This window comes from Oryctolagus cuniculus, chromosome 9 (genome assembly GCF_051225735.1).
Source record: "Oryctolagus cuniculus isolate XC-2025 breed Fujian yellow rabbit chromosome 9, ASM5122573v1, whole genome shotgun sequence".
Taxonomy (NCBI): Eukaryota; Metazoa; Chordata; class Mammalia; order Lagomorpha; family Leporidae; genus Oryctolagus; species Oryctolagus cuniculus.
In genome coordinates, this window is record NC_142875.1 from 134,810,821 (window position 1) to 134,825,756 (window position 14,936).

Sequence of the window (14,936 nt, forward strand, 5' to 3'; positions counted from 1 at the left end):
AGAAAGAAAGATACGTGCACAACAGATAAAGCGGGTTTCAGACAACGGGGTCTGAGACAAGCTGGGGGCTCCCAGGAGACAGCAGACCAGAGAGCCCGCACCTAGACAGTCTACTCTGACGTCTCAGACGCATCCCCGTGCACTGACCTTGCTCCACTTCCCAACCTTCCAGGAGGCCACACGCAAACACCTCCTCGCCATGCATTGGTAAGCCTGGGGGGAGGTTAGCACGGGGCACTCTCGGTAGGCCACAGGCCGGAGCTGCAGGGGCTTCTGCTTCCTCGCAGACGGGATCCCGACGCAGTACGTGATCCGCTGTTGGTGGCTGAACCCACAGTTGCCTGCGCACTGAAACACAGTCACAAGCAGAGAAGTGAGTGGGCTTCAGCTGAGCCAGGCCAGTATGTATTTGTCAGATGCTTCATATATGGTACTGCTCCCCCCACAGCAGTGCCGCTGAGTGACCCTGTGCACAAGTCAGCAAACAAAAGCCCCAAAACAGGAGGAAGCTCCCCAGTGTTGTACCAAGAGATGGAAAGAACCAAGACTCAGGACAGATTTTCCATCTGTAGCACCTGTTTGTTGCTTGCTTTCTGATACTTCAAAATGCTCATAGAATGTACAATTATCAGACAAGGTTGTCCTAGTGTAAAAAAACCTTTGAAATCCATGTCTGGGGGGGGGGTGGTCTTGAAAAATTTCATGGAAAACTCATATTATGAGAAAACTATATTGGATTTCAAAACTTTTTTTTGCACCAAAATGTATTTACCTTTTAATTCCATTTTCCATTAACTTTTTGAAGTGCCTTCATATAATGTAAAGCCTAATACCATTTGAGTAAAATAGGTGACTTAAATTAAAGCCCCAGGCCAAAAATGGGCATAGATTTGTACTTGTAGCAAAAGTGAAGAAACAAGAAATGTATTTACCTTCTAACCTGAAACAACCAAAGCACCTTGACAAAACATATGAAGCAGTGACTTTAAGACACGGGGCATGGATGGGACCGGCACTGTGGCGTAGCAGGTAAAGCCACCACCTACAGTGCCGGCATCCCATATGGGCACCGGTTCAAGTCCCAGCTGTTCCACTTCCGATCCAGCTCTCTGCTATGCCCTGGGAAAGCAGTAGAAGATGGCCCAAGTCCTTGGACCACTACACCCACATGGGAGACCTGGAGGAAGCTCCTGGCTCCTGGCTTTGTGTGGGTGCAGCTCCGGCCATTTCAGAGAATTGGGGAATGAACCAGTAGATGGTAGACCTCTCTCTCTTTCTCTGCCGCTCTCAATCTCTCTCTGCATAATTCTGACTTTCAAATAAATAAACAAATCTTAACAAAAAAAAAGACATGGGACATGGAGCCCTAGAGGATGGTTATCCCTGGGAAATATGAAACAGATTTGCCTTAAAATTGCTCCATTCTCTCCCCCTCCTCAGAAAGCAGAAAATTAGAGAGAGATCCCATCTATTGGTTCACCCTCCTAAATGCCCCCAGTAGCTGGTGTTGGGCTAGGGCAGAACCCAAGAGATGGGAACTCAGTCCAGGTCTCCCAAGTGGTTCAGTTACTGCCCAACAGGGTTTGCATTGGTGAGAAGCTAAAGCCAGCAGCTGGAGCTGGGAATTGAATTCAGGCATTCTGATGTGGGGCGCAAGCATCTTAACTACTAGGTAAATGCCGGTTCCCTGTCTACTTCTTTAAGAGTTTTCAGGTCTTGGCAAAAGGGAAGAGAGAGCGCAAAATTCTAATCAGTGCTACCTGTGAAGATTCTGACTACAGCCAGGGGATGAACGAATGCAGACTCAGATGGCACCTTATCAGGTGCTCACACAGGACCAAGAACAGGGCCCATTCACTCCATTCAGACTGGAAATGATTCACATACATATTTGCATAGGTAGAGGGCTCAAACGGTTCTTATCCCAACAGAGGAATAATTAACTCCAGATTCAACAAATCACTGTACAAATCCTAAGAGCAAGGCAAGAGGAGATCAAACGTTTCTGGACAAACTAACTGCCTCACAGAAAAAAAGCTCAAAACGTGTATAACAATCAAAATTATCTAGCTACCAAAAGATTAAATTTCACAAAGTCAAAAATGCAATAAAAAATGATGTGGCATGCACCAATGCAGGAAAATATGCCCCATAATGAAGAGAAAAATCCATCAATCAAAACATTCGCAAGTCTAGGAGATGATCGTTTAAAAAATGTGGAAAGAGTACAGTCTCAGGGAAGAGTTATGGAGAAAACAGCACAGGAAACTCTACGCAAACTGGAGGGACACAGGGGACCTATGTGGAGGGTGCAGATATGCACAACTCAGGAACCCAGCAGCGTTGGAGAGTGAGGTGAGACCAGAATGCAGCAGTCCAAGTTGCATTTCACCAAGTCTGGTGAAAAAGCTGCAGGAAGAGCCTTGAGGGAATCCAGCTTGGAACCCCTGGGGGATAGTGTACCTGCTAAAATAGAGGTGAAAAAACAAAGCATGTTTTCCCTCTCCTCAATCACCCTGCAAAGGCATGTTGTAACAAGCTGACAGAGAGCAGGTGCCATTTTCAACACACATAACAGCTGTGCCAGCTCATGTCTGCCCCATCAACCAAGCAGAAACTCCTGAGTCAGGTGGAAAGAACAAATGGGGCTGGGTGCTGGTGACTGTGGAAGGCTTGTGGCCAGGACTGTGAAAAAACTGAGGCTGTGTGGGAGGACTCAGGGTGTGGCTGGGACTTTGGGCAGTCACTGTGGGAGGCTCCACACGATCAGGGCTCCCTGGTTACCTGGTGAGGGACACTCCTGGGGAATCTGAGCTTACATTGAGGACTCAACAGATATTTTGTGGTCCCTGGGGCAGAGTGGACGAATATTACACCCACTGGGGCTAGCACTAAGGCACTTTTCTCCTTTGAGGAGAGGAGCACAGATGAGTCTATGCCAACAGAACAAACCTCCCCTCTGATAAAAGAGAGAGAGAGAGAGAGAGAGAGAGAGAGAGAGAGAGAGATTTACCATGCCACACCTGGGTGTGTCACCTCAGACATGCCCTTCACCCTGGAGCACTGAACAGAGTTTCCTGCAATACCCACTATGAACCTCTAAATAGTCACTGAAAGCAGACATTCCACTAATCTACAGAGGCATAGTACAAAGATAAAATCTGCCACAGTGAAAAAACAAAGAAGAAACCAACAAGTGTCTCCACCGATGCCGAATAACAAAATGCCAATTCAAGAAACAAGAATATGGAAGACAACATTACACCCTCAAAAGATCACAGCCTTTCAGTACTAGATTGTGAAGAGGATGACACTGACAAAATGCCAGAAATGGTATTCAAAAGATTGATCATAAGACTACTCAGAAGTAATAAGAAGCAAATGCACAAACAAAATCCATACAGGGCATGAAAGAAAATTTCTCCCATGAAATTGAGATATTAAAGAGAAATCAAAGTGAAATTTTGGAAATGAAGAATTCAATAGAATGAATAAAAAATACAGTGGAAAGCCTTAACAACAGAATCAGCAAAGCAGAAGAAAGAGTATCTGACATAGAAGACAAAGCACAGGAAATTGCACAGTCAGACCAAATAGAAGAAGAAAAAATTAGAAAATTAAAAACCACTGTTGGGAATCTACAGGATACTATCAAATGACCCAACATACGGGTTCTAGGAGTTCGTGAAGGCATGGAAAGAAAGAAAGATTAGGTCTTTTTTAGTGAAACAGTAGCAGGAAACTTCCCTAATTTGGTGAAACAAAGGAACAACTAAGTACAGGAAACACAGAGAACTTCTAATAGACATGACCATAAACAGTCTTCACCACAACACATCGCAATCAAACTCTCCACAGTAAAACATAAAGATTCTAAAATGTGCACAAGAGAAATGGTAGATCACATTCATAGGATCTCCAATTAGACTCCCAGCAGACTTCTAATCATAAACTCTACAGGCTAAGAGAGAATGGTGAGATATAGCCCAAGTCTTAAGAGAAAGAACTATCAACCCAGGATACTATACCCTGCAAAGCTCTCATTTATGAATGAAGGTAAAATAAAGACCTTCCATAACAAACAGAAATTGAAAGAATTTGTCACCACCTGTCCAGCTCTGCAAAAGATGCTTAAGGATGTGCTGCACACAGAAATACAGAAACAAGGTCATCACCATGAAAGAAGGTAAAGGAAGGAAATCTCCCAGTGAAAGTATAAAGGAAATCCGAAGTAAAAAACATGAATATTTATGGAAAAAATGGCAGGGCAAACTTGTTACTTTTTAATAGTCATCTTGAATGTAAATGGCTTCAACTCTCCAGTTAAAAGATACAGAATTGCTGAATGGATTAAAAAACAAAACTCATCTATTTGCTGCCTATAAGAAACACGTCTCACCACCAAAGATATATGCAGACTGAAAGGGAAAAGATGTAAAAGATATTTAATGCTAAGAAAAACCAAAAAAGAGCTTGTGTAGCCATCCTAATATCAGACAAAATAGACTTTAACCCAAAAACTCTTAAAAGAGACAAAGAAGGGCATTATGTAATGATTAAGGGATCAATTCAACAGGAAGATTATTATATTATAAACATACATGCACCTAATTACAGGGCACTTGGCTATTTAAAAGAAATGTTAAAGGACTTAAAGGGAGACATAGGACAATCTCTTCAACAAATGGTGCTGGGAAAACTGGATGTCTGCATGCGAAAGTATGAAGCATGACCCCTACTTTACACCTTACACAAAATGGATTAAAGACCTAAATCTATGATCTTATACCATCAAATTATTAGAGAATATTGGAGAAACCTGCAAAATACTGGCATCAAGCAAAGAATTATTGGAAAAGATCCCAGAGACACAGGCAATCAAAGCCAAAATTTACAAAAGAGATTACAGCAAATTGAGAAGCTTCAGTACTGCAAAAAAACACTCAGGAAAGTGAAGAGGCAACCGACAGAACAGGATAAATTATTTGCAAACTATTCAACTGATAAAGGATTAATAACCATAATATATAAAGAGATGAAGAAACTCCACAACAATAAAACAAACAACCATTTTAGATATGGGCAAAGGACTTAAACATTTTTCAAAAGGAGAAATCCAAAAGGCCAACAGAAACATGAAAAAAATGTTCAGAATCGCTAGCCATCGTGGAAATGCAAATCAAAACCACAGTGAGGTTTCACCTTACCCTAGTTAGAATGGCTTTCATACAGAAATCAACAACCAACAAATGCTGGCAAGGATGTGGGGAAAAAGCTTACTGTAATCCACTGTTGGTGGGAATCTAAACTGGTAAAACCACCATGGAAGACAGTTTGGAGATATCTCAGAAATCTGAATATAGACCTACCATATGACCCAGCCATCCCACTCCTCAGAATTTACCCGAGGGAAATGAAATCAGCTGCACACCCATGTTTATTGCCGTTTAATTCACAATAACTAAGACATGGAATCAAATTAAATGCCCGTCAACTGAAGACTGGGTAAAGATATTAGGGGATATGTACTCTGTGGAATACTACACAGCAGTAAAAAAAAAGGAAATCCAGTCATTTGCAACAAAATGGGTGAATCGGGAAACATCATACTTAGTGAAATAAGCCAGTCCCAAAGGCACAAATACCATATTTTCTCCCTGTTCTATGAAATTGCCACTTTGAGAAGCAAAGTCTTGAATAGCCCTTGTCTTGACTGTTGAACAGTTTTTTTTTCCTCTTAATACTATTTGTTGAAATCTTTACTTGTCATAGTTAATTGTGTATAAAAATGAAATATTTGTTAATCGTGTATAAAATAGCATGAAATAGATCTCAGTAAAAAATAAGAGCGGGAATAAAAGAGGGAGGAGGAAATTTGTAACTGTAGAGCTGTAAAGTTCTTTATACATTCCGATGGACTTCTAAGAGTACAGTTTAAAAACTTGCTATGGGATCCCCAATCCCATTAAGCTGGGTGATAAAAATTCCATCTTAAGTATTAAAGGGACCATGTTAAATGTTAAAGTGATCATATAGATAGGATTAAGTGTTAAAGGCATCCTATAAATAAGATCAAGTGTTTCATAATAATAATAGAATTAAAAAGGAAAGAATGTTCCAACACATGAAGTAGTCCACATAGCCGATTCATAGAATGACAATCACTTTAAATAGCACTCTGACCTCAGGATCAGCTGTTAAGTCATGAGAGCATTTCAGGAATGGAAAGCCAAGACACTGTGACAAAAAAAAAATGTACTACATGAAGGATTTCTGTCAGAGAGACCCCAGTGGAAAGAAGTGGCCATCAAAGAAGGATGTTTTTTTCTTTGAAGGGAGGAGAGAACTTCCACTTTGCTTATGGCCCTGCCTAAATACTGACAGAGATTGTGGACTCAAAAGGCTTCCATAGCCTTGGAAGCTCATGACAAGAGCCTTGGGTGGTCACTGACATCATACATAAGAGTGTTAATTGCTAAATTAACAACAGGAGTCACTGTGCACTTACTTCCCATGCAGGACTTCTGTCCTCAATGAGTTGTATTATGGGAATTAACTGTAAAACTTGTTCTCAAACAGTTTGTGTGTGTGTTCAAATTGTTGAAATCTTGTTTAGTTGGTCTTCTGTGTATAAAGTTAATTGAAAATGAATCTTAATGGAGAACGGGAGAGGGAGGAGGAGATGAAGTAAGAGTGGGGGTAGGAGGGCGGGTATGGTGGGAAGAATCACTATATTCGTAAAGTTGTACTTATGAAGTTTGTACTCATTAAATAAAGGGTTTCTTTGAGAGGAAAAGATATAAAAAAAATTCCCAGACAGGTGACACCCATGAAGACGCAGAGTGGAGCTGGCACTGTGGCATAGCAGATAAAGCCATCACCTATAGTGCTGGCATCTCATATGGGCACCAGTTCAAGTCCCAGCTGCTCCACTTCCAATTTAGCTCTCTACTATGGCCTGGGAAAGCAGCAGAAGACGATCCAAATCCTTGGGACCCTGCACCATGTGGGAGACCCCAAAGAAGCTCCTAGATCCTGACTTTGGATCGGCTCATCTCTGGCTATGGTAGCCTTTTGGGGAATGAACCAGTGGATGGAGGACCTCTCTTTCTCTATGCCTCTCCTTCTCTCTGTGTGTAACTAACTTTCAAATACATAAATAAATCTTTTAAAAATAAATACAAATTAAAATTTTAAAAAGACTACATATCATTACTAAGTGAGATTTATTCTATGAATGTAGAATGTTTCAATATATGGAAATAAGTCAATGTAATACATTATACTAATAGGATAATAGACAAAAAACACACAATCATCTCAATAGCTGCAGAAAAAGCCTGTCACAAATTCCAATACATTTTCATGTTATAAACACTGAAACATGATCAGAGGGACACTTCCTCAACCTGATAAAGAGAATCTGCAAAATATCTGTAGTCTACATACTTAATTGTGAAAACTCCTACAGAGTGTAGGGACAAAGCTAGGATGCCTCTTCTCACCACTTCTATTCAATGTTGTCTTGGACTTTCCATCAGGGAAATTAGGCAAGAAAAATAAAGAAAATCATCCATATTTAAAGGAAAAATGTAAAATTATTTCTATTTGCAAATCACATAGTGTTGTATGTAGAAAACCCCACTATACACACACATAATTAGATACAATAAACATGATGAATATTCAAAAATCTATAAAAGAGCAATGGACAATCAGATAATGAAATTAAAAAGATAAATCCACCTACAGAACATAAAAATAATAAAATATTTAGGAAGAAATCTAACAAAAGTATAAGATATTATACTAAAAACTATGAAGCAGTCTTGAAATAAATTAAATAAGACCTAAATAAATATAAAGATAGTCCCTGTTCATGAATTGGGAGAGAATTTTAGAACAGGAATATTCCCTGAATTAATCAAGATTCTCTGCAATCTTTAACACAATCACAGCTAGCTCTTACACAGAATCTGAACAATCAGTCCTAAAATTTACATAGAAATGCAGGCAATGAGAACAGATAGATAACCTGGAGAAGGAAGAATAAAGTCGGTTTACTCATGCTTCTCAAATCAAACTTCTTCCAAAACCACATAGCCAGAACTACGTGAGAATGACTCAAGGGCAAGTACACAGATCCACTAAAGCATTTATGGCCACTGATTCTTGACGAGCTGCTGAAGGGACGCAATGTGGGAAAAATCATTTTCTCTACAACTGCACAGACACATACAAAAGGATAAAATTAGACGTACAGCATTCTATGTAAAATGTTAAAATATATCAAAAGCTTAAATGTGTTGGCTAAAAAGACAGTCATAGAAGAAATCAGGGATGTAAATTTTTATTCTCACAGAACAGGCAACAGTTTCTTAGATGTGATACTTTACAATGAACAACAAGATAGATTTGGTTGTGTCAAACTAAAAGCATTTGTGTTTCAAAGGGTACTACCCGGAAAGTGAAAAGGTAACCAGCAGAATGGGAGAAAATACTTGCAAAACAAGTAACTGATAAAAGTTGGTAGCCAAAAGTTGGGAAAAAAATCTTTATGACCTAGTAATAAAAAAGTCACTCAGTTTTGAAAATTGGTTGGATATATATTATCCAAAGATTTACCAACAGCCAAAATGTACATAAAATAATGCTTACCCTCATTAGTTATCAGAGAAATCGAATTCCAACACCAAGGGAGATACCATTTCACACACATTAGGATGACTGCATTAAAAAGGATAGACTATAAAAAATGCTTCTGTTGACGTGGAGAAATTGGAACCTTTATCACCACTGACAAGAGTGAAAATGGAATGGTACAGCAACTACGGAAAACACTTGGGCAGTTACTCAGCAATCAAATGTGGAGTTAATGTAATATCAGCAACTCCACTGTTAGGTGCCATGTCTGAAAGAGCGGACAACACCTCCTCACAAAAACTTGTGTACAACTTTCCTTGGCAGTGTCCCCCACCACAGTAAAAAGTGAATCATTCTGAAAGATCATCAGCTGATTAATGAGTTATCCAAGTGCACAACGGGATGTGATTGAGTCGTGCAGAGGAAGACGTGCTGGTGTGCGCTGAAACATCGGGCTCAGCGGAAGAGGCGGGCACCAAAGGCCGCGTGTTTTACTAGTCCATTTACAGGACATGTCCAGAGTAGGCAAGTTCACAGAGAAAGCAGAGTGGCAGCTGTGAGTGACGCAGGGAAGAAGGGTGGGGAGAGACGAGGAGTGATGCTGTGTTCTGGAACTGGGTCACGGTGAGGGCTGCACGAACTTGGGAATACACTGAAATTCTCCAAAGTGTAAACACATTCAGATGTCAGTTGATCAGGATACTAAAATGTTATTAATAACTACATTTTATGGGTTTACAAAGTTAAGTAGAGTAAGGGAATACATATCTCAAAAAGCCAAAAGTTGAGACGCTGCCTGGGATGGCAGCAGGTGATGGATCAAGTGCTTGGGTCCCTGACGCCCATGTGGGAACCCTAGTTTGGGTGCCAGGCACCCGGCTGCAGCCTGGCACAACCCTACCTGTTATAGGCATTTGGGGAGTGAAGCATAAGATGGAAGATCTCTTTCCGTGTATCTCTGTCTACCTGTATCTCTGCTTTTCAAGCAAAAGTAAAAATAAATTAATGAATAAAAGCTGTAGTCAAACCTCTAAAGATGAAAATGATAATGAACGAGATGAAAAACAGAGTGGAGGAAGATTAAAGGCAGACCCCACACAGGAAAAGGAAACAGGAGTGGACCCAAAGGCATCCACTTAGTGGAATATTATCCAACAAGAAAGAAGGAACAAACTGTTGACACAGACTGCAACCTGACTGAATCTCCAAATGCCTGGTATATAGTCAAAACAAGTGCAGTGCATTGATTGCACTTACATAAAATGCAAAAGGACACAGGGACAGACCACTAACACAGAAAGCAGATGAGGTTAACTGTGGTGTGGGCAGGAAGGGTTATGGTTACAAAGTAGCACAAGGACATTTGCAGGGAGAATGGAGATGCTCTTCATTTGGGATAGGACAATGGTTTTTCAGACAAATACGTGCACAACTTACTAAGCAGTACACTTTAGATATATGCAGTTTATTCTATGTCAAGTGTACCTCAATAAAGCTGTTTTTAAATCGTGGGCAACCACACAAGGCCTGTTTCCCACACTTTTCCAGTGGTTGGTTTCACAGTTGGCTCCAACTGACCCTTGGGACTTGCACTAGAGTTTAGAAGACCTGCGGTTGTTCCTCTGTTAGCACCATCCAACTCTCAGCGGCTTCATTCCTCGGTGACAAGCCTACCCAGCATCTGTCCCAGGCTTGGATTTTATGCCCAGTGTCAACCGGCTCAAATGTCTGACCAAGTGTCTCACATAGGAGTGAACATCCCCACCTTCGTCTCTTTGCCTTACCTGTGAGGAGTCACCTGTTACCACGACATACTTGCAGAGAGGGTTCTTGCACTTCTGGACAGACAGAGGTCTCGTCGCAGGGTCACAGAGACTGTCGCTCACTGGGACGCCCTGCACATCAGCGCATTTCACCACCCGATAGGTCTCTTTCTTCTTGCATGATGGTGAACACTGGAAATGCAGGACAAAGTGAACAATGCATTCCGACATGCAGTGTCTGAAGGCTTAGGGTCAGTACTCACACGTAGCCACTCTTCTGCCGTCCACCGGTACTGCGCGCAATCCTGACGCCAACACTGCCTGTGAGAATAGGGCCGGCTGGACGGGTCACACCTCTCCGCAGGCACCGGGCCCTCACCTCGCAGCCTGCAGAACACATCTCTTCGCTGGACTCCAGAGCCACAGGTCGCAGAGCACTGCAAAGGAGCCCACAGGAGTTCAGCACCAAACCACACCAAAACGGCAAAGCATAGCCCTTTGTGTTTTCTTACTTCTGGCATTATTGTATCATGCATTAGTTGGAAAGAAGTGCGGTAAGCAGTTCTACCATTGTCATATCTGGATCTTCCACTGAAGATATATAAATAGATCTTCTTTATTTGGCGTAAGTTATCTCAAGACTTACAGACCTTGTTATACAAGACTTCATCCCAATCCATTGCTCTCTTCTGACTTAAACATAGTTAATGTCTACAAAAACTGCCACAAATGAATCAAACTACACTGCTTCATTGCCTTAAAATTTGATTTAAATGTGTACACCATTTACATTATCTTCCTCAAATATGTCCCAGATTCTGTTGCATCCATCTTCCTACTTGCAAGACCTCCCATGCTGGGCACCTGTTAGCGTTCTGAGTGTTGGCTGATTCGTTGGCCCATGACTATCTTTCAGTGGATAGGAGTTTAAGATTATTGTGTAGACTGTAAACATTGACTTGACTTGAATTCTCCAGGCCTATTTTTCTTATCTATATGACGAACATTGTGGATGGTCTATCAAGCTTCCCAGGACACTTCCCACACATTCACTGCTGACAACAGCTCTAGACAGGAAGCACCATGGCTGGGGACCCCGAGAGTCCAGGAGGTTCACTCACTGCCCAAGGTGATGCCTTCAGGTAGTGCTTGTCTATGCGTGTGTGTGTGTGTGTGTGTGTGTATTTAATTTATTTGAAAGGCAGAGTTACAGAGAGGGGGGGGGGGTCCTCCCTCCGCTGGTTTACTCTTGAAGCGACTACAAAGGCCAGGACTTCTTCCAGGTCTTCTGCATGAGCCATCCCCATCCTACATTGGGCCATCATCTGCTGCTTTCCCAAGTGCATTAGCAGAGAGCTGGATCAGAAGTAGAGCAGCTTGGACTGAACTGGCGCCCATATGGGATGCCAGCACTGCAGGCAGAGGCTTGATCTTCTACATAACACCAGCACCCAGAGTGCTTGTCTTAATCCATTCAGGTCACTGTAGCACAAAAGCATGATCCCGCTGATTCATAAACTACAGAAAGTCATTCCCCAAGGTTGTGGAGCTGGGAGCTCCAAGATGAAGGCACAGGCAGACTTGGTGTGTTGGAGGGCCCACTCTCTGGGTACTGGAAGGTACCTTCTTGCTGTGTCCTCGTGGGTAAAAGGGACAAGGCAGCTCTCCCGGCTCTTTGTTAAGGACACTCATCCCAACCATGAGGGCTCCAGGCTCATGAGATAATCACCTCCCAAAGCCTCAGCTCCTAATGCCATCCTGTCAAAGTTAGAATTTCCACATATGTATTTCAGGGCAACAAAAATCTTCCACTATGGAATTCTGCCCCTGCTCCCCTCCACAATCCCTAACCTCCTCATAGGACAAATGTATTTACTCCATCCCATTAGCCACTCATTCCAGCATCAACTCAAAAGTCTAAAGTCCAGAGATTCATCTAAATATCAATTAAGTCAGATGTCAGATGTGGTTAAGATTCTAGGTACAATCAGCCTAAGGCCAATTTCCTGCCAGCTGTGAACTTGTCCAATTTATGTGCTTTCAGACAATGGAGGAACAGGTATGGGGTAGACATTCCCATCGCTAAAGGAAGAAATCACAGTGAAAAGGGAGAAATCACGGTGACAAGGGTGGGGGGAACAGGTCTCTAGGAAGACCAAAACCCAACAGGGCAAACAAAATTAAATCTGGGACCGGTGCCATGGCACAGGTTAATCCTCCACCCGCAGCGCCAGCATCCCATATGGGTGCCGGGTTCTAGTCCTAGTTGCTCCTCTTCCAATCCAGCTCTCTGCTGTGACCTGGGAGGGCAGTGGAAGATGGCTTAAGTGCTTGGAGACCAGGAAGAAGCACCTTGCTCCTGGATTCGGATCGGTGCAGCTCTGGCCATTGCAGCCACCTGGAGAGTGAACTAACGGAAGGAAGACCTTTCTCTCTGTCTCTCCCTCTCACTGTCTGTAACTCTCTCTCTCAAATAAATAAATAAAATCTTTAAAATAAAATTAAATCTTAAGCCTTGGAGATACTTTTGACTCAACTCTCACCTAAGGGACATAGTTGGGTGGTGACAGGGCCCCCCAAGCTCCAGACAGCCCTGCCGCCCAGGCCCAGGGCAGGCTCATTCTGTAGCATCTTGATGGAGGTGGCCACATCATTAGGGCTCCTGAGCTGTGTGTGCCAGCACCATGTGGATGCTACCAAAGTCAGCACTCAGGAGTGGCAGCCTCTGCAGTCCACACCACCACCCCTGGGCCCACTGAAGCCACACCTGGGTTAGCTGAGGAGCACCACCCTAGAGTGGAGAGGGTAGACCCATACGAGGAGGTGGCAGCAGGCAGCTGGGGCCTTGTCCTGCACTCAGTCCTTGCAGTTCTGGGCCTGTGAGGCAAGCTCTGGTGATCTCTGAAACAGTGTAGGGGTCTTTTTTCCATTGTCCTGGGCAACAGGTCATGGCTTGTGGATTTAGATGGCTGTCTAATCCCTCCTCCGCCTTGATGAACAGGCCACAGATTTGACTGCAGCGGCTGATCCAACTCGATCTTACTGAATTTAGCCACACACTTTAGGTTCTCTCTGAGTGAGCCTTCTCCCTTTTTCAAATATGGATAGCATGAGCATATTCTAAGTTTTTAAATTCTAATTCCCCTTTGACTAACAATTCTACCGTTAAGTCATTTCTTTGTTTTCATATTCTACCATAAACAGTCAAGTTAAGCCAAGCTGCAACTCACGGCTTTGCTTGGAGATCTTCTCAGCCAAACGTCCAAAGTCATGACTCACAAGCTCTACACCCAGCACAATACTGGGACACGAGCAGAGAGTGGTCAGAGCCTCTGCCACTGGAACAGTGGTGGCCTTTCCTCCACGGCCCAGCGAACTGTCGGTGACTTCTCTGAATGCACTTTGCTGTCCTCAGATCTACGACCTGCTTGCTGTTACTCAAGCACTCACCAAGCTCCAGGCTCTTCCCTTCTAGCTGGGCTTCCGCCATGATCACCCTTCACCATCCACACAGAGCAACGGAGGCTTTTCCCAGCACTCACCTGAGAACCTACTGAGCCTCCACCCAGTACCCAGGCTGCATATTGCTTTCCCATCTTGGGTATTGGTTAAGGCAGGGTCCCACCGCAGGACCAGTTATCTGTCTTGGCTCATTACCTTTGGCTTAACCTGTGCAGCTAACAAACAACAGATACGTGTTTCAGTCCCAAATCCAGGCACCAGTGGAACCAGTGTCGGTGAGGACCTGCTTCCTGGTCACAGACGACTGCCTTCTCTCGGCATTCTCCCAAGGAGGAAGGGACAAGATCACTCTCTGGAGTCTCTTATAAGGGCACTGGTTGCAGTCACGAGGGCTCAACCTCATGGCCTAATCACCTCCCAGTACCCCTACTTCCCAGTCATCGCCATGAGGTTAGGATTTCAACCCAGGAGTTTCAGGGGGACAAATCGTCAAGTCAGAGCCGCGATGAAGGCTGAGAAGTAACCGGGTTCTTTCTGAGTCCAAACTGAGCTCTCACTGCGCTGTCTCCTGAGGGTGGCGTGGACTCGGCAAACTCTCACCTCTGCGGTGTCAGGTGTTCCACAAGTAAGCAGCAAAACTGTAACACAGAGCTTGACCACAACCCGGGGCCGACACCTGCCAACAGCAATGAAGCGCAGAGCTTGTCTAGGGATGATGAGTCATCTGTGAGTTTGGCTCACTACATTCCTTGCTATTCCAGAAGGGGCTGGAGGTAATTCAGTAATTCAGTAACTGAGTAATACCATTTTTGGACCCATCAGAATTCCCAACAGTGATATGATTTGGGCGAAATACTAGGTTCACCTTCAAGTTCTCTGTGTCAACATGAACCCCAGGGTAATGAACTTCCTTTATTATTACTATTTATTTTTCATTTTATTTGAATGACAGACAAAGAGAGACATAGACAGATAGACAGAGATCTTCCACCTGCTGGTTCACTCCCCAGAGACCTGCAAAAGTTACGGCTGGACCAGGCTGGAGTTATGATCCAGGAAATCAGTTAG

At 43.2% G+C, this 14,936-nt stretch overlaps 1 protein-coding gene across 6 annotated transcripts in view; it reads right to left on the bottom strand.

Annotated features, from left to right (window-relative positions):
• Positions 1-14,936, bottom strand: part of ADAMTS20 (ADAM metallopeptidase with thrombospondin type 1 motif 20) — a 170,178-nt gene that overhangs the window by 25,381 nt on the left and 129,861 nt on the right. For 5 of the 6 annotated variants that reach the window (XM_089304055.1, XM_051850402.3, XM_089304056.1 and 2 more), the window contains 3 exons: positions 10,670-10,843; positions 10,428-10,598; positions 148-348 (listed from right to left, as the gene is read on the bottom strand). In XM_089304055.1, coding sequence (XP_089160181.1) covers positions 148-348; positions 10,428-10,598; positions 10,670-10,843 — 546 coding nt within the window. The remainder of the gene's footprint in view (positions 1-147; positions 349-10,427; positions 10,599-10,669; positions 10,844-14,936) is intronic. The other variant, XM_089304054.1, reaches the window with a different exon arrangement.